Below are 21280 nucleotides of genomic sequence, written 5' to 3' on the forward strand. Positions count from 1 at the left end.
CCCTAAATTAACCCCCACTCCCCTAACTTTCAGCGACCCAAATATTAATTTTATACTCACAGTTAGACGAGTGCCTGAGCCATGTGGACGCTACAGGAAATGGACGGGGCCAATCGTGAGAGTGACTGCAGGGAGGGACTGGTAAGTAGTAACTGCTGCTGTGTGTCACACTGAATGAACCGGATTATAAAACGAGGGGTATTTTTCAGAGCATTTGCTCTGAAAAAAACCCCTCATTTTATAATAGATAAAAATCGATTCAACTAATCGATAATGAAATTCGTTGGCAAAGATTTTCATTATCGGTTATCGATTTTATCGATTAGTTGTTGCAGCCCTATAAGCCTCATTAGCAAACACCAAGTTTTTAATGTCACACACCAGGACACCAGTGCAAGGGTGACATTGTGACAAATACCAATAAGTGTCGCTATGGCCCTTAGAATGTCTCATCTACTCCCTTTCTCCCTGATGAACATTGTCTGTCACACACTGCACATTAAGCTGTGATATTTGCCAGGACACTTGACAACTAAAATCTAAGCCCAGTTATCAGAGCTATTGTGGCAAATTTGGGATTGATGCTATGTGTTGTCCTAACCCTAACACTTAAAATGTTCATTATCATAGGACTATACAAAGCACTGCGATTATTATTTAGTGATTAATGAAGTGCCATCATATTCCGCAGTACTGAACAACTACTACCATCTCTATTGGACCAGCTCTTGACCAAAGGATGTCCCATGAGAAAAATCAGTCTAGGGTGCCTACCAGAAACAGACATGCAATGATTTTCACTTTAGACTGGCAAATATATAAATCAATATTACATAGTAAAGGTTAAAAGTTTTTTTCTCTTTTAAGGCTTCAACAGATGAGACATTTTACCAGCTTCAAGCATAATGAATATATTAACATATGTTAATTAGAAACTAATTATTTCTCTATTGTGAATGTTTACGAAACAGAAGAAACTGCTTAACAGACAAAATCAGAGTTTTTAAAGGGCATTTTATTAGATGGCTTATTTAAACTTACTGGAGTGTACATAGCACCATCTAGAGGTGCTACATACACTCATACACTCCACTATGTACACTCATACATTCTACCCACTAAACCTCACACATTTAGGTTCAAATCTGTAAGTTTCTAGGATATTTCCAATTTTTGTCCATAAAAAATGACACATTCACAATTTCTGATCTTTTGGCAGAATACCACTTACATTAAACACAAGGAAACCAATTATCTGATGCTAGCCGAGATAAGTGAGTCACTTCTATAATCTGAGCAGGCTAGCCAAAATGTTGATGAGGCAGAACCAGATGCATCTTCATGTGCTGTATCTCTGTGTGTATATATCAATTTACTTGTAGCAGAAAACCTTGCATAAAGTTTTGCATGGGTCTCCCATAGTTCCTGTTTTCACAATGTGATTTATATTCTACAAATCCAATGTTCACAAGAGTCTTTCCTAGCTGGACATCAGATGGACTGAATAGATCCCTGCCTGTAGCATTTGATGAGCAAGCCCTGGAGCGGATAAGTATATTATGTGCACAGAGATGTGTCCAACCAAAAACATCTCCTACACCCAAAATAGCTGGGATGGAGGGGAAAGGGGCACATGGCATACCTGTTAACTTGTGGGCTTTGGCTACCCGGAGCCCACCCTTGCGGGATGTGGCCAGGACTGCCGCTGAGGGTGGTGGGCGGTCCTGCTGATGTTGTGGGAAACACCCCCATTTAAAGATGAAATAGCGGGGAGAGGGATGTGTCAGGACGCCGCTCCTGCGACCCAGAGTACCATAGAAGCGATGCTTCTCCCAGAGTCACCAGGCGAAACCCGGTGAGGTCCCAGGTATGACAAACCAATATAGGGAGATTCTGTGACAACATCACAACAATTTAAAGGGACCACACAGCTGTCATACACATTTTGGAGTGTCCCTTTAGTGTTTGAGATGGAAATTACATATATATTTCTTACAGCTATAGGACAATAACTAAAGGATACAAACAAAGGTCCCCTTCGATTTGCAGTAGGTACTATAACGAGACAAACAAGGGTGACCAGTGCCAATGACATTCAACAAAACGGCTATATCCACAATTAGCCAGCCATTTCACTGGTTACATACATGCCAAGCGTTCCTCTTTAAGAGTAACAAAAGTATCCTTCTTTGGCTCTTTCAAATATTAGATGGTATGTGTTTGACAACTTTATATATAAACAAATACCCTTTTCACAACAAAACAACCCATTAAGTGTGAATTCACAACTCTCTTAGATTTGAAAAATTTTAGTGAAACGTTACAGTTCTTTAGAACACGTTCATGTTTTATGTTATACATTTTAATAAACAATATGCAATTACAAACGAAATACAAAAGAAACACTTGGCGTTTACCCGACACCAGCTGCACAACGAATCACAGAAAAAAGCAATGCACATCAAAGCAAAAGTTGATTCATGCAATCTGCCAGAGAATGGTACGATTTACAACCTTAAATAATATCTTATGATGATGCAGTCAGGCTTCCAAAATCCCAATTAAGTTGAGAGTGGTCTCTGTGATTATGAGAGGTCAGCGTGTGTGTGTGGCTGAATGCAATCTGCATACTTGCGCAGTGTGTTAGTTTGAGAGTGGTATGCATGTTTGAGTGTGCATTGGTATAGGTTGACATATATTTAGCTGAAGGCAGTATAAGTGTGCCTAAGCAGGGCTGACAATGTTTGCCTGATTATGTATAGTCAGTGTTTTTGACCATCTTTATCTAACACAAAATCACTTTTTAGAAAAAAAACCAAAAGACGACTGAGTGACCATGGAGGATGCGGGGAAGGGTGGCCCTGTAGGTCTAGTAACAAGAGCCTTCTTGTTGCCTCTTTCACTGTGTGTGAGTGGAGGCTGAAGGATCCAGGATATAAAATCAGATACTTGTGATCCTGTGTCTTGGTGATATTAGGAAGCGATATCCTGGAAAATTGTCACAATTACTTTAACATTATGAATTTATGTCCATAGGGGGACAGCTTATCGCTGTGCCACAGTCTCACTACTGACAGCTGATGATATTGAAAAAGGCCCATCAACTGATCATTTGTAGTTGCAGCCATCATTGTTACAGGAGGAGTTAGCGATCTATGGGAAAAACAAATCCATAGTATGTCATTGGCATGGATGGGTGCTTACTGGCTTAAGCTGAAAAAGCTTTCCAGGCAAGCAAGAACGCTTGAGGATGTCCATTTAAGTGCAATATTAGTGGTTTCTCTGGTGTTATTCGATGGCCATTGCGTTGTAGGCATTGTATTCTCAATTACAATAAATCCTATGCGTTTTACACATAAAAGGTATGTGAAGAGCCATTATGGAGAAGGGCTATAGTTTGTATCATATTATACATGCCATTCTCACTTTTATATTATGTACAAAAATAAAATGAAAAAGCAAAATGTATTTTGACAGTACTCTGGCTTCACATATGGGGCTACTGATGTCAGCTTAGGTTAGTTACACCCCTTAAGTGTCCTACGTCTTGCTGGATTTACCGTGTGTAAATCAGTGGGAAAACAAGAACCAAGGGATACCCATGTAGAAGGTCAAGTATTTTTTCCCGCACTGCTTCAACTAACAAAAAGTTAACAAAGCTATCATTGCTAGGTGGCCTACTGGAAAAAAGTGGGGGTTCCTCTTTAAATAGAAGTGGTGCTGTATCACTTTTAGTGGCCCAAAGCAAAATAACCACAAGGAAGATCAGGTCTAAATACAACATGTGACCAAGGCAGCCTCTTCAACACAAAATATGAATTAAAAATTATGCCTTTCAAGGTACTTTTATATGCCTCCTTCAAACGTGCCAATACTTACCTTCAAGAGACCTGGAGCTGCTCCGCAGTCAGATGCTTAGACACAGCCAATCAGGGGCAGGGAATGGGAAATCACCAGGAGCCCCCCTGTATGGTCACTGAGCCAGCTCTGGAGTTAGTAGAGGTGGGTATACCACATGAGAGCCCAATGCATCTCCTGCATGGTACAAAGCTAGGGGGTGCAAGTGCATATAGAGGGTCTCCTTAACCCAATGCATCTGCAAGGGACCCCTGAGATATTATATACATTAAAGAGCATATTTGCTGGAGAGTCTCTTTAGGCATACATTGCTATAACTTTAGTTGAGGTAAAATTAAGGCTGACTGCCACGCAAAACTTTGTAAATGAGACATTCTGCTTCCTACACACTGTTTCCCCTCAGTAGATAACTAACACGTATAATAACATAAATGACACACAGTTCCCGCACATCTAAACCACCGAGCCGTCACACACTACTTCCGTTCCGGTTCACTACCAGGCTCTGTGGGTATCACGTGTCCATGTTGTTTGACTCACGTGATTAGAGGCAGGGAAACCCCCATTTCATCCAATTACAGGGCAATAGACTGTAGGCGTGGCTTTGCATGTCGTTGGGTCGCACCGCAGGTAGTCCTGTAAACAGATCCGACCGTCTGAGCTCCGGGACACCGGAGGGGCACGTGACCTGTGTGTCTGGGTGAGACTTCACACTGGGGGGTACGGAAGAGGGGCCATGTGTGCGCGCGACTGACACGGCATGTAAAGCCGCTGTCACACCTGTCTATAGTGGGGAGCTTCATCTCTATGGTTTGATTCATGTATCATTACTAGTAACTAGTCAACATTTTAAGTGTGATATCTCCACGTGTATTCCTTCATAATTCTAAGGGGATCCAAGGCTGTGACGCAGCTCACTCGTGACTTTTACCTCCCTCTCCCTGTTTACTTTCTATATCGGTTTGATTTCCTGCTCTGATTTCCCAGTGTCCTCCTTTCCAGGTAGCTTTGGCCCTTGTGATCTGTGACTTCATCCTACATGTCATTATATTTCTGGGTTTGCTTTTATTACAATTAGTATTATCCACTTTTTCTAGTGCCATTAATTAACGTCAGAGGGTTAAAGGCACACAACACTGGCACACTATGCTACACTATGTTTTATGGTGTGATTCCCCCCCCATTCACAGATCTAAATATCTGGCACGTGTGGTTTTTTTTTAAATATATTTTCTTTAACTTTATGCATAATCCCTATAGCAGGGGTTCTCAAACTGCGGCCCTCCAGCTGCTGCAGGACTACATCTCCCATAATGCTCCTTCAGCTAAGGGGCTGGCTGAGGAGTATGGGAGATGTAGTCCTGCAGCAGCTGGAGGGCCGCAGTTTGAGAACCCCTGCCCTATAGTGTATGATGAAAATCTAATGACCTGAGGCAGCCTCATGCAGAAGGTAATAAAAGGGGCTCTGCTCATAAATTCTGTGTTTAACTACTCATCTTTAAACTTTTTACTGTCTTAATACCCGTTGAGTCCTGTGTACCTTGAACATGGGGACATCTTTTATGTGTGTGTAGGCACCAGCACCTACAACTGAAAGCTTTGCTCAGTGATGCAAAAAAAATGCCAGGGTCCTGAGCTTCTCCTATACATATAGTACAAACACATACTAACAGACACACTAACATACTACCATACTAATGCACACACACAAGCACTGGGGCACTTACATACATTGTAAGATACTTACCCATATATAGTTGTTACACCAGTAGGAAGAATACACACACACACACACACACACACACACTATCTATTAAAAGTTGCTCTCGAAAGAGTTAGTTGATTAGATTAAAAAGAAAGGGGCTTCAGGATATATAAATATATTTCTTTGTGTCTTCAGATTATATGAATTGCAGTGATGGCTAATCCAGAGTTGGACCACGATCCTGTCAATGGGTGTGACAATGGAAATCCAGATGTGTTGCACCTCGCTTCTGGAAACAAAAATGATGCTGAAATGTTAGAACAGATAAAACAATTGCTTTCAGAAAACAACAAGTTAAAAGGTAATACAAGATGCTAAAGGTTATGACTTTTTTTTAACATACTATCTTAAATGCATACGTGCATGTGTGAGACCCACATTGCACTGCACATGTGAGTTTTGCATTTTATGTGGATGTGTACATTTAACCTGCTCCTGTTTAGAACAAAGTAAAGATGAATTTTTTTACCAATACATATTTAAACTAGATATATCAGTGTTATAGTGACTGTAGGGAGCACAATGTGTTAAAGGCAAAGTAGCATTTTCTGACATGGAGCATCATCTATATAATGATATCTAGTAAGGACCCTGTTTACCAATATACTGTATGGCAAATCCATTGGGTAAAATTCTCTTCTTTGTGAGTAAAAAAATCTTTACAACATATAATTTGTAAACCATTAATCACAGAAAGCATGAAGCAAAAGAATCAGGAAATGAAGGAGCGTCTTGAGGAGCTGTTGAAGAGAGAAAAGCAAAGGGAAGAACAAGGGATTTTTGATAAACAAAGATTGGTAGACTTGAGCAACGAGAATGACTTGTTAAAGAAGGAAATCCAAAATTTAAAAGTAAGAAATAGTATTGATTTTTTTTTTAAATAGTTATTATTTATGATACATATCAATTGGTTATATGTATCCGCAGATGTACATGTCTTAAGCTGGAACTATAAACAACTATAGGAGAAAGCAAGTCGGAGAGCATGTCTCCTGTCGTCTAGACTGTGTGCCATTCCCGCTTCATCTAACGCTGACTGCAGCTTTTCTTCCTTAAATTATATTACTTACAATGATATTTGACTTCATTGTAAAAAATGGTCATTTTTGCCTAATTCTAATATGAGAAGCAAAATAGAGTTTAAAAAGGTGGGCTGCACGGGTACTGATTTTGGCAAATTATATTGGTTTTTATTCACTAAGCCGTGTGTTCGTAAGTGAGGAAGAGAAAGCCATGTGCGTTTTGTTTAAAAAGCTTACAAATAAAGAGAAGATGTAGCCACATCTAGGTTGCCTGGGCTAGCATGCTCCTAATGCTTGGTGCCCACATGCATGTTCTCTGCTTGGTAGTACCGCCTGCCTCGTATGAGGAGACTACTGCTAGAAGAAAAAGAGAGCATCACTTTGACGTGAAGCACTGCGCATAATGGGAGCACACTTCTAGTCCAAATCCCATAATATTCTCCAGCAAAAAGGGATTAATGCCTAATGAAATCAGTGATAAATTATGAATTTCACTGATTTATCAATCTGGTATGCATTGATCACTCCGGTTCACCTAATGCATAGTTAACTTGGTTTGTTCAACTTCCAGTGTTCACTAATGTAGTGAAATAACCTTATTGACTCGTGAGGTTTCTAATGACTTGTTGATGTCAGAGGACACGTGGTGACTGCCACTACCCATAAAGACCACCTGTGCTATTATTGTATTTTTTTCTTTTCTCAGGAGACGTCGGGTTGTGCAGCATCTGATACAGCCAATGAAAATTCCCAACAGCTGAAGACACAGGTGTCTCGTCTCCAGGCTGAGAAGGCTGACCTGCTTGGTATAATATCTGAACTACAACTGAAACTTAGCAGCTGTTCATCTGAAGACTCCTTTGTGGAAATCAGAATTGCCGTAAGTGCACTTTTTAAGACGGTGCTATACTTAGGAGTGTATTCACTAACCTTAATTAGGCATTTAGCCAGTTTGGCAGGGGAGTTGAACTTGCCAGTGCACTGAAATATCTCTGCATTATAAAGTACCAAAATATCGGACCATTCCTGTAAGAAGTGCTGAGCTGGTCTTCTATGTGCATGGTTACATTGATAATTTCTACAAAATCATTTCTGCAGAATAACTATGCATTGTTCCGGAGCAGAACAGCCTTTTGTTTTCTAAGCAGTAGCTCCAGTGTTGGCCCTTCATAATACGTACTGGAGTTGATATGTTCAACTCCAAACTCGTGGTTCATTATGTGTACCCCACAATACATCAACAACGACGAGCACTGAACATCACTTTGCTCACTGGATCGTTTTTCCTTAGAACTGGAAAAAAAAAATTGTTTTGTTTTTTCCTATCACAGGAAAAAGAAACTGTTTTGGGACCGAAGGAGGACCAAGCTAACACTAGTGATGAAAATGATGACGTTATTTCCTACAGGTATGTCGTACACTAAACATATCAGTTTTATCAAACATATATTGGATATTATCTTGTTGAAGTGGCATATTCTTCAGACAGCAGTTCAAGAGTTCTGTATTGATGTCTATCAACTCCCAGCAGCTCAGATAAAAGAAAAAAGCGTGGTGACGATACTGATAGATAAGAGTAACAGCAGAACTTGAGAGGCAGTAACGGGCCATATGAGTCACCTGCAAAACCTCACTTATTTACGGATGTGGTTGAGTAAGCACCGATGTTTGGTTTCTGACGGTATACTTGTGCAATTGATTTAAATGAGATGGGCTTCAGCTGTGCCACTTGAAGCTATTTTTCCTATTTCCTCCCAAATCTCAACACTAATAATTCAGAGGTCATTCAAAGTAGAGAATTTAAAAAAAGTACATTACCTACAATAATAATGCATTGGGGAGCAAAGGCTTTGTAACCTTTTAATGTAATGGAGAAAACTGTGAAGAATGCAATAGCATTGACAACAGAACCATTAAAAGTAGGTATATTAGGATGAATTGCTGTCTTATATTAAAGATATGTATTATTATTTGTAAGCCTGTTTCACATAACTTATATAGCACTAATAGTTCAGTTTAAATATTTGGCAGAAACAGGTCAACTGAGGTAGAAAAGAGTGGCTTGGAATCAGAAGAGCTGGCAGTCAGCAAACTTCTTCATAGTTTACGAGAAGAAACACAAAAAGTAGAGAAATTGGAGAAGGAACTACAGAGCGTCAGTGACAGGTATGTATTGCTGACAAGATGCCGCTGTGTAATATGCATCATCCACGCTGTATGTAAGCTGTTAATAACCTTTTGAAATGCAAAGGCGGCACCTGAAAAAATCATAATGCGTGTAATATTTGATACTGAACTGAATGAATATTGGCTTGTCTTTAGTGTGGAAATGCAAAGCAAAACTATGTATTTCATTACGCCTTTAACGGGGCAAAGTTTAAGCTCTACATTGCGTTTCTGAAGAAAACGGCTGGGACGAAATTTGGAATGGGAGGAAAACACCGAGTAAAAATGGCAAACATGCCTTACATTTTCAAGTAATTATCACAATTATACGTTCACAAAAATTTCAATTTGAACGCATAGAGGAACTAGATGAATAACTAAGCAAATGGTGATTGCAAAAACCCAGGATTAATATGATGCACAATACCAAATCATTTACCCAGCGCTCGCTAAGATTATTACTCAGGGGTTTCGTATCCTCCGTTGCAGTGCCAGTGGATGTAAGCGATTCTAACGTGATCTAGTTATTTAAAAAGGGGTTGTGGACACAGCCTGATCGTTATAGAGCAGTAAGGTTAGCATGAGTAGTGGTAAATTACCCTAATGAATGTACAATACGCTAAAGGTCTGTATGCAGACCCCTTGCAAGGTAAATCTTCACACCAGATGAAGAACCCGAGCAGGTAACATGTTGTCACTTTGTGAGGTGAGAGGAGCCATGGTTCCATGGACTTTTTCACGGTACATGCCCTAAAGGATAAAATGGATTGCTCTTTTGGCATGAACTGGTATTCAGGGGTACGCATAGTAATCCTAAAAGTCATTGATCCAGGCTTGGAGTCATAAAAGCTTTTCTCATTTTATTTATTTATTTTCAAAAAGAATGGAAAAACTGGAGAAGAAGGCTGCTGATACGTCCTGCAAAGAAACACAAACTGAAACAGAGATGGAGCAGGACAAGGAAGATATCGAAATTGAAGTAAACGTAAGTAAATGTTCCCGTAGACTAAGGGAAATATCTGTTCTAAATGTGAAAAAAAAAGTTACTTGTGGAAACTCAACACGTTTTAGGTAAAGCAGAAACTTTAGTGGGCGCTAACTGTAGGGAGAATGTTTTGATGTATAACTGTCTGAGGGATTTCTTCTTTTTTTGTTGTTCTTTTGACAACCTTGGTCCCATTCAGATAATTCAGGAATGGAAACTTACAGAATACCTACTATATATATCTGTCAATGAAACTGTACGCTGGCTCATGTTTTGATTTGCATCAATAAATCTTCCTTTGGTGCCAGACTATACCGTATATGCTCGATTATAAGACGACCCCCCAAAATCTGAATATTAATTTAGGGGAAAAAAAGAAAAAGCCTGAATATAAGAAGACCCTATAGGAAAAAAGTTTTACCGGTAAATGTTAATTCATGTAAACAATTGTTTGTTATTAAAAGCTATGATTGCAAAAAATATTTTGTTTTTATTTCCTTTTTTTACAACCTGCCCCCCCAGTTATGCACATTTGCCCCCAGAAATGCCTTATACTCCCTATATGCCACTGTGCCCCATGATAAGCCTTTTAACCCTCTATATGCCACTGTGCCCCATGATATGCCTTTTGACCCCCTATGTGCCACTCTGCCTCCAGAATTGCCTTATACCCCTATATGCCACTCTGGCATTTAGAGGGTTAAAAGGCATATTATGGGGCAGAGTGGCATATAGGGAGGTATAAGGCATTTCAGGAGGCAGAGTGGCATTAAGGGGGTTAAAAGGCATTTCACAGAGCACTCTGCCTCCAGAAATGCCTTATGCCCCCCATTTAACATTCCAAATTTACCGGTGCTTCTGAGTCCCCGGTGCTTAGTCCCAGCAGCATGTAGCGCTCTACACGCTAAGTACCGGGGACTCAGACGCACCGGTAAGTTGGGGGGGGGCATAACACAGGAGGATCCAGGTCCCCTGCATCGCTGCGGGGGATCTGGATCTTAGTCTCATAGTCAGACCTATTTGAGGTCTGATTATAAGATGACCCCGATTATAAGACAAGGGGTATTTTTCAGAGAATTTGCTCTGGAAAAAACCTCGTCTTATAATCGAACAAATACGGTAATTTTTGTATAAAATTTAATTTAGGATGTATTTTATAGATGATAAATATTATAAGAATGCCAAAAGTGTAACGGCTGTGTTTACTTTTTCAGGAGCTTTCTAGTGAAGTGGATACACTTAAACAAAAAGTGAAATTACTCAATAACGAACTCCATGATACTAACGACAAGTTAACTGAAGCTGAACAATTCAAGAACAAGCTGCAAGACAAGTAAGGATAACTTAATCAGGATCTGTGATATATAGTGAAGCAGCAGTTATGGGTATTTTAAGTCCAAGACCATTGAAGAAACTATACTTTTTACTATGTACTATGTCCTTTTATTGTCCCTGACACACCTTGCGAAGTAAAATGCGTATTAAAGTAGTATAATGGATTAATAACCAAAGCACATTACCTGACACAGAAGAGGCTGCCCTGCAGCAGCAACTCCATGGTCTAGCTATTCCTGCCACTGATTGGCTGAAAATCTGAATTGGCGGGAAATCGGCTGCAGCACTTTCCACATATAGCTCAGGGGTTTTACAGACCCTCTCCCACAGTGTTCCCCGAGCCAGAGCTGAAGCTTAGTGGCGGTCGGTATATAACGTGCAAGCAGTTTCTGAATGGCATTTAGCTGGAGGGTGGGGAATGGGGCAAATACATATGGGGGGATTCAGCAGAATTCAACCATTTGATGGTTGTCCCTTTTTTTTTTTTTTTGTCTTTAGACAACTGCTTGCAGGCAGGCAGTATTGTAAGAGATGTGTGTATGCACGTATACAAAGCATTGAGCAGCCACATTCCCATGCTCTCGGTGCTTCATGCCCTCTCAACTTTTTTGTAGTAATGAAGCCAAAAGTGCGCCATCAGCTTGTGTTCTGCAGTACGCTTTAGCAAAAACAAAAATGTAGCACATATTTAGCAATACAAGTCCTGTAATTTCACAAAAATCAATTAGCGCACTTGCAATATATATTAAGAAAATCACATCTTACAGATGCCTTAACCTTGACAAGATCCTGGAAAATGAAATTGATTTGGAAGAGAAACAGAAACTGCTTTATTCTGTGCAGAAGTTAGAGCTTCAGATTGAAAGCATGCAATCTGAAATCAAAATGGAGCAAAGTAAAACTCTGGATGAAAAGTAAGTCAGAATGGGAACGCTTAATAATCTTTTTCCTCAAGCAGCTGTTTTCAATTAGCATAAAACAGCTACTTATTTAGTGTGCAAGAGATCTGTATCATCCTCTTAAGGTTTAGCACTTACAGTGAAGTAGATTTTACATCATTTATTATCCCAACAGAACTCGGGTGTCTTTGTTGCAAGAAGCTTATGACAAGTTAAAGTTCGATCATGAGGAACTAAGAAGACGTGAGGTAAATGTAATTTATGTGTAGTTTTGTTTTCTCTTTTTCTTACTATACATTTTGCTAGTCAAACATTTAAGAAAAGTTTGGGAAAAGTATGTTGTAGTTCCAGATGGACACCTGCAGCATATGCCGGGGTGTAAATGGAAGACAGAGGGAGCTTCTAGTCTGCTTCAACAAGTAGGGCTATATATATATATATATATATATATATATTTATATATTTATATATTATATGTTGTGAGCCAATATGTGTAACCTTGTATGTATTTAGGAACCATCAGGACCTATAAGGAAATCTACCCCGGTATGCAAAGCGACAATGTGCAGTTTATGATCCTGCATTACTTCAACCTCCATAATGGTGTGCTGAAGATCTGTTTAATGTATAACCCAAAAGATTAATTGGAGAACTGTCTTTTGACCTTTTTTTCATGATTTACTTCCATACTTCAAGTCATTATCTGCAAAAGCAAAGATGTGCATTACATTAGGCTGCCCGTGAGTAATTGCAATGAGGAACCTGTAGTAGATCTTGTTTATTTTCACAGGGTACTAATGCAGGAAATACGTTACATCCTGCGTGTACTCCCCATCTATTCAATACTGCGTTGTGACAGCAAGCATTACATATACTTGTAGATTACTTGTATTAATGTCTTATGTTTTTTCCCTTTAGTCTGAAAAGGTATGCAAAGTTCAGTTTAATGATTTAGTTCAAAAACTTGATGCATGTGAGAAAGCCCTTGCCAAAAAGCAGCTGCAGATTGATGAAATGAACATAAGGGTTGCCAAGCAAAAGGACGATCTAGAAACAATTGACCTTCTCAGGGCTCAGGTGAGTTTTTTTCATTGTCTTTTCACTCTCAATGTACAATGTTCCTGATGCCTGTGGGGGCAGTAACTAATATATGTCCGCCACTGAGCATTAACCAGTACTGAGGAGGCCCAGGATGCAGGGTCAGATTTACGTACCAAGTGTCCTTAGAACAATGGAACGTGTCCCAAACTGTAAAGAGATGAATAATTGTGGGCTATAAATTTAGCTATTAGTGTATAATGTCAGGCAGCTGTTGCAAAGGCCTGTAACAAATATTGGACGTATTTGCTCCATAATATAAGTGCATCTAAGTGAGCACTAATTTCACACATACAATATCATGTTCTAAGACAAAGCCAGTAAAGAACCAAAACAGGATCCGTATATGGGGAGGGGCCCTTTAACACAGCTGACTGGAGGCCCATGATTCTCTGTTATTTGTTATATGCCTGTATGTACATATATATTTACTATATCATGTTTTTGTTTTCTCCCAATCAGCTCGATGTATATTCTTCTGACTTCCATGCGGAGAGAGAAGCCAGACAGAATATTCACCAAGAAAAAGAGCAGTTGGCTGCACAGGTGGCATACTTGATGCAACAAAATAGTAATCTCAAGGAGGAGATAAAGGGCAGGTAAGTGACAATGCGCACCAACTTCATCATACAGTCAAAACATATAATGATGGCATACTGCTTATTTAAAATGATGTACCTTGTACTCCACAAAAGATGGTGTGAAATAAAAGAGCTATACTTAAACGTATTAGTTGAACATCTGCTCGCGTGTCCTCCCATCTGTAAGCAAACATGATTTTATACGTTTATATTTGTTTAGGGAGCGTTGTTAAACTTCATTGTCTTTTTTTCACATTACAACAAAGTTGAAGAACCTGTGGAGAAATACCCTTTTTTAATAGTTAAAAAAATTGGATATGTGGAATATATATGTTTTAATTTTAATATGGATTTAAACATTTGTTTATCGAGAAGGATATCAGTGTGGGTGTGTATATATGTGTATATATATATATATATGTGTGTGTGTGTGTATGTATATATATATATATATATATATTCCAGTGTCCTGACCTCATGAAATAAAGTGCTAAAATTGTCCTTTCACTTTTTATTATAGACATTCTATAGAGCAATTACAAAAACGTCATGGATCTTTAAGTGAAAGTTCATTTCTTGTGGGAAGAGGTAACCTACAAAGCTAATATATTTCAGTACTGTCTGTCAGGTAGATTTATGCCACTTAGTCTACTATGTCATAATAATGTTTTCTTAATGGTCTGCTGTATTGATCACAGAATAGAAATAACACATGTTAAGTTTAAAGTTATGTCAGATAGTGAAATCTTAGAATTTTGGTGAGAAAAGCCATGAAAGCATTTAAATCTGCTGCTTGCTGTAGGGTTTACTTCTTGAACCCTCGTAATCGGATATAATTAGTGTGTTCATTCCAATGCCTGATCATGCTTTACAGGGTTCACGACTGAGCCTGTGATATTAAGAGGTGCAAATTATTTTCTAAACTAACAATATCACTAAAATTGACATCATACAAAATTCATATTAAAGCGAGTTAAGACCGATAGGTTCTTTTAATCTTACAATCTGTTAGTTTAAAAATGTATGTAATCATAGCTCTTATATAGTTATGGCAAAAGTAGACATTTACTTCATGTAATACTTTGAGGTAGAAACTTCATTCAAAACCATAATGATGAGTTCAGTTTGTCATATTAGAACCAGTTTTAGGTACACGGATGCTTCCTCTTAAAGAAACAATATCACATAAGACAAGCAGGTACCAGAGTAAATATTCCATGTTGCCTGAAGACATCCTTAAAAGTGCTAGTATTAAATGGACAGTTTACTGTCTTTCCCTATGCAAGTAAAGAGGAATGCACATTCAAATATTCTGTGAGCACTTTAATATGCATTCCGCCAAAACAGAGGAGAAAAGGGATTACCTCTCAGGTAGTAGCTGCAGCCCTGCAGCTTTCCTCCTCCATGGTCTGACAATTCTTGTCACCGATTGGCTGCTTCAAGTAGCCAGTCAGTATCAGGAAAGTGCTCCCATTGAAATCAGAAAATCATTAGCTATCAGAAAGAGGGTTCCTGTGAGACGTTTAGGGAGAAAGTACTGCTCACTGAGATCTCATTGGGGCTCAAGTTGTATGCCTACAGACTCTCCCAGTATAGCTGCATGATTGAATGTACTCTCTAAAACTTCATGTTAGCATGTTTTCTGTCTCCTGATGCAACTTACGTGTGCTGTACATGCTTATCATTCTGATTTCTTACAGGAGCAGAAAGCATGGAGCAACAAAGTATTCCAGTGCACATGTGTCCTAAATGTAACCTGACTGTGCCAGACATGGACACCCTGCAGATACACGTCATGGACTGTATAACATAAAGACAAATACATGCTGTAAATCCATAGCTAAACACAATCGATACATTGTTAATATACCTATGTAATTATATAGACTTTTGTCTCCTTTTCTGATGGAACAGTATAGTTATGCGTATTAGGGATAAGGGTGGTCTATTTACTAAGCTAGTTAACTTAAATCTACCTACATTTAGCTTCTTGCAATGCTACTGCTGTGGATTCCTGTTTACAGTAATGGGAACTTGACACTGTTGGTAAAGTAGTACTGAGGTGGTAAAGTACCCCACTGGCAAGGCAGTCTGAGTTCAACTTCACCAATACATGCTACTCAAGAATTAAGAACTTGGACAGCAAATTTGGCAAGTTAGTGAATAAACCCTGTATTTTACCATTACAGATTGATTATCTTAAATAAAGTCTTGAATAAAGCTCAGGGTTTGTTCCCTTTGGTTAGTGTCTTGTGCCTTCTGTTGGCATCTGCAGTTTGGGGAAGGGACAGTCTTTAAGCAGTGGCAGCAAATGGTATTTTTGGGCAACATAGGCCATGGGGATAGTTATGCCACAGTCTGCAATCAATCCTAAAGCTTCTTTTTCTAGAGCACACCTTCCACTTAAATCTTATATTTTATTAAGTGAACTCTTGACTGATTAAAAGGTACCACAGCTGTTTATATAAATAGTATAGTTTTTAAATGTTACCTTATGAACTACAAGGGGCAGAAGGTACAGTAGAAGCAAAATGTTAGTGAAACACATTCTAAGTCTGTTTTAAGTAGTTGTAAAGATTCTTTTGAAACTAAGTCAATCTTTGTTACTTATAGTCAACATACAAGAGCACTTAAAATCCAATTGGATTGAGAAGCCATTTTCAATAATATAAAGTAACAGAATAGTAAACAGAAGTTTATTTTTTTTATATCCTTTAGATGGCTATTAGTTATTGGCCCTAAAATATGGTACTAATGCACATGATGATTTGTAGTTACTGCTATAATTTGACATATGAAAACTTGGATGCAATGTAATGTTAAATTTTAATATATATAAAATAAACATGACTCTCTATATTATGTGTGCATGTAGGTTTAGACTTAACTCTAATCCAAATACTTTGTTTTTATGTTCCTGTAAATGAAATTGCTAGATTCTTACTTGTGCATCTTTCGTTCTTTGTTTCTGGATTGCCCAACCACCTATGTTTTCCCCATCGTTTAAGTGCACAATAAAACATTCTCAGTCCATATGTAGCCCACAGAGGCACATATGTGCACTATTTGCATACAGTTATATTAATTAAATATTGCTTGAGCCATATTGAAGTAAGCTTTTCTTTGCAGTTTGCAAATATTTTTTTCCGATTCCGAACCAAGATTAGGCTTCCACCATATGCACAGAAGTATTGGGACGCTTGCTCTTTACACCAACGGGACTTTTATGAGATTGTATTCTAAATACATAGACATTAATTATGTAGTTGTTCCCTCCATTGCAGCTGTAACAGCTTCCACTCTTCTGGGAAGGCTTTTCACAACATTTTGGAGGGTTACTGTGGGAATTTTTGCCCATTCAGTAAAGCATTTGTGCACAAAGCAAGGTCCATAAAAACATGGCTGGATGGGTTTGGTGTGGAAGAACTTTTGACTGTCAGAGCCCTGACCTCAACCCCACTGAGCACCTTTTGGATGAACTGGAACGGAGATTGCGAGCCAGGCCTTCTCATAACATAACGGTCATGTTTTTGACCATATAATACAGCAGTGAGGAAAAACCCATGAGTGTCTCAGAGCTCAAATCAGCAGCCAATGCTTTTATGGATATTTTTAAGAGTACTACAAAAAATACTTCAATTGCTGTGCCACAAATAATAGGCTCATTGAGGGGTTTGCGTGAAAGTCTTCCCCAAATATTATAACTGACAACAATGACTCCCTCCAAGTCTGCAGATATAAAAAATTAAAAATCCAAGGATTCAGTATTAAACCCACCAAGCAGAAGATGGTATGATTAGGATATTATGTCTAGTGGATTACACCAATAGAACAGCAGGAACACCTAAAAAGGGCTTCTGAAAACATAATTAAAATTATTTTTAATTTGATGCCAATAGTTTCTCCTTTAAAAAAAATAGAATGAATATATAAGAGGAGGCCAGTGAACATACCCCCGACATGAAAAGAGAATGATTGTTGCGCAAGGTTATGTATTGTGTTTGTTCTATTTGAAGAGTCAAAAGCAGACCAGGTTTCTGTGGATAAAACAGACAGTACTATGTATTCAGAGACTTGGTGAGGAATGTGATAAGCTCTATATAAGAGATGCAGAGTGATTTAATATATGCCATTTATTTATAAGTTTCTGTTATATATTTTTATTTCATAAACTACACTATATGAGTTATTAATAAACAAATGAAAGGATGTTTTTGAAAATTGGGCACAGCCTACACACCGCACAGTTGAAGTTTAGAACATTGGGGTCTATTCGCTAACTCCTTGACTTCACTGTACATTATAAAGGGTTGACCGCAATGATGTTCTGCTACAGGAGAGCTTAGCTGGCCCTGTATGAGCTATAGTTAAAATCAATGAGATTTCGTCAAAGTCCCCGTACACAATGAATTATGCATTATACAGGGCCAGTTCGGCCCATCTTGCAAGTGAAATCACCTGGTGTTGGCACCTCATCAACAATAGTGAAACTCAGGGAATTGAAACCACAGCAGACTATAGTTATAGACAATAGGCTAGGAAAATAGCATATACGCAAAGTTTTGCATGACAGAGCGACGCTAAAAGTTTAAAAATCTGTACATGGGAGGTAGCTGATAAATGAAGCGACAATTGGTTGGGTCACTCGCTCCTTCTTGTAAAATCAAAGTGCTTGAGTAAACACAGATGAAGTAAGAATGTGTTTCATATGCTTCCTGTATCGGCATCTTTGGGTTAATTTGGCAATGTAAGGTTGCCTTAATGCATAGAAAAGAGATGTGACCAAGCGCACAAGATGGAAGTGATGATTATCAATCCCAGATTCTGTAAGCATAATGTGTTCTTTAAGGTCAAAAATATCATCTGATCCCAGCAATAAAAGCACTCGATACTGCAGTACAAAGCAGGCAGTTTTGGGACGATACTGGTCGGTACATAGCATGTGATGAAGTTCCTTCTCTGCCTGGAGAACAGTTTGAATAACGGCCCCTGAAGGCACAAAGTAAGCCGTGCCATCTTTAAGTTGCAGCAAGTGGTAAGCGCTTCTAAAATCGTTTGGAGAATCCTTTGTCACCAGAGCACATCTGCACTTGGTACACGCAAGTTGGCTAAAAGCTCTCCGCACAACCCAACCTGCGATGTACATGCGTGAATCGTGAAGCATTGTATCCAGTGCAGGCGATGTATACACGTGGTCCTGCAGCGAGACGCTGTTCTCTGGAAATGGAGAGCATAGATTGTGCAGGTAGCTGTTTGGAGCCTGGTGTTCTGTCGCATAAACGAGGCTGGGAATCATCGGTGGTATTAGATCATTGCACAACCCACATTGGCCTACTAGATGCTTTACTGCCTCCTTGACGTGAAGTGCTGTAGGATTCTGGGCTGTGCCATCTGATTAACAGAAAAAAGCAATATGTGTTTCAACTGATACACGGAACTGTTTGCAAATAACGAGCTCCTGTATTAAGAGGAGTTCCTGTATTAATGTCTAGCATTAGCAATTGGCAGACTACCGAACTTTAGCAGTACGCTAGATTCCCTGTATCATATAAAACATCTCCAGGAGAAGTAGTGACGTCCCCGACATGATGTTGTAATGTCATGAAGGGCAGTGGACGTAAATTGAAGTATTTAATGAAATACTACTCGGAAAGCAGCTCTGTTCACGTTTAAAAATGCGATAATAAAGCTCTAGAAATCCTTCCATTCATATTTTGCATCAAAACTCTAACAAGAGTCACCTGCTATGAGGCTAAATGCTTCTAAAAGGAAAGACTGCATTTAAAAAAAAAATATTAACTAAAAATATATGAATTAAAGAGTAAAGTAGATAAGAAAGACACTCTCTGAAAGACCTACTTGCTTTTCTGAGACGATTGAAAAACATCTTCAAGTGATCTGTGCTGAATCTGTGGGTCAGAATATAGTCCTGGTCTTGCAGCAACTGCGGTAAAAGTGCTTTATAGGAGGTGATATTTACAAGGACCCCGAGAATATTCCAGAGCCTGAAAATACACAGAGCACAAAGAACTAAAACCCCATGTGAATTGTACGAAAATACCTTATACATGCAAGTAAATGAATGTTATGCAATCGGTCATATGCCTTTCTAGAACTAGTGTACACTAAGGGAGAAAGTGGCTACAGATAAGCAAATGGTATGCATGTTACCTGGGGCCTTGATAAAGTCGGCAATTATCACTTGTGGTCAGACTCAGCAAATATTCTTCAATTGCCTGCAGTATATGGAGTGTATCTTGCAGGTTAGCATTGTTAACAGGGCCGTTGACGCCTTTTACTCTTGGACTGCTGCTAGATAAAATGTTGAATAATTGATGAATAACCTGTAAAATGTACATTTAATTAAGAATCACGTGAAGACAACAGCACATGCATACATATCATCAGTGGACACTTTATTAGGTACATCTATTGCTTGTGCCTAATGTGATGGTTCCTGCATCTCAGAAACATCTCCTGCATCTCAGAAACATCTCCTGCATCTCAGAATCCCTCCTGGGATTTTCATGCCCAACAGTCTCTACTGTCTACAGAGAATGATGATAAGACAGGTCAGGGCAGAATGACTCGATTCTCCTCAAATACTCAACCACGTTGTACAGAAGCTCATCTCAATGTAGACCTTGTAGTGGATGGGTTACATCGGCAGAGATCCATGGCACTAAGTAGGTATACCTAGTATATATAAAACCATGTATACTATATGAAAAGTACTGTTTTTGGAAACTGAATTAGGATTACGTTTCTGTGGTTGTATTAAAAATAAAAAAACCCACCTGAATAAACACTATGGATGCTGTAGACTCCACAAACGTTTCATATTTTAATTCGTGCAGCGTTGATAAAGCATTTCCAATGGTATAAGTTAGCTTGTTGACGGCCAAACTGATCTCCGTCAGCTGCCTAATTATTTGCTTTTGAATAAAGCGATCCTTATTCATCTGTATTTCATGTTTTTGTACATTCATCACGTCATCAATCTGCTTCCACGTGATTGTTCCATCGGGGCTATGTAATGTACCGGTCCCCTCTAACAGTTCTTGAATCATATTCTGCTCATAGTTGACATCAAAGATGATATAATGTTTCTTCTCTTTGTTGGGCAAAGAAAAGTGTGTCTGCAGCTGCCTGGGGTCGTGAAATCCACAGCCAAGCAGAGAGCACATTTCCCTGTTCCGCAGAAGTCTCTCCATTATTATGGCTACTATCTCAAAGCCGTGCTCACAGAGTTCATGAAGGACATGAAAAAGGAGTTGCCTTTGTGCTTCTGCTGTTAAAGAGTTCATTAGAAAATAGGCAATGGGCGCTTTCCAGTCACCAGCTGTTCCAACAAGCATGAACATTATCACTTCATTGGCCACCTCTTTGTTTCCACTAGATTCCACGCCATTTCCCAAACCCACAAAACCCACAAGTTCATTCCGCTGTGAATTAAAAGCGACGTGTTGTTGAATGGACATTGTGTCAAGTGCAAGACTTGCTCGGGTGTATAGTTTTGGATGCTCCTGCTTTTTTCCCAGCAATGCTTCCAGGACTAATATGTTAACTCC

The 21280-nt window shown here is 39.0% G+C and overlaps 1 protein-coding gene across 1 annotated transcript; it reads left to right on the top strand.

Annotated features, from left to right (window-relative positions):
* Positions 1-81: 81 nt before the first annotated feature.
* LOC149298812 (optineurin-like) lies at positions 82-15522 on the top strand. Its single transcript, XM_089487104.1, has 15 exons — positions 82-141; positions 1220-1274; positions 5775-5924; positions 6317-6474; positions 7352-7525; positions 7977-8053; positions 8677-8811; positions 9694-9790; positions 11014-11129; positions 11899-12045; positions 12206-12278; positions 12949-13107; positions 13591-13727; positions 14230-14297; positions 15410-15522. Exons 1-15 carry the CDS (start codon positions 82-84, stop codon positions 15520-15522), a joined length of 1719 nt encoding a protein of 572 aa, XP_089343230.1.
* Positions 15523-21280: the final 5758 nt, after the last annotated feature.

The sequence above is a fragment of the Sceloporus occidentalis genome, unplaced genomic scaffold, assembly GCF_023333645.1.
Source record: "Sceloporus occidentalis isolate IW3139 unplaced genomic scaffold, rSceOcc1.0.p SCAF_31, whole genome shotgun sequence".
Lineage (NCBI taxonomy): Eukaryota > Metazoa > Chordata > Lepidosauria > Squamata > Phrynosomatidae > Sceloporus > Sceloporus occidentalis.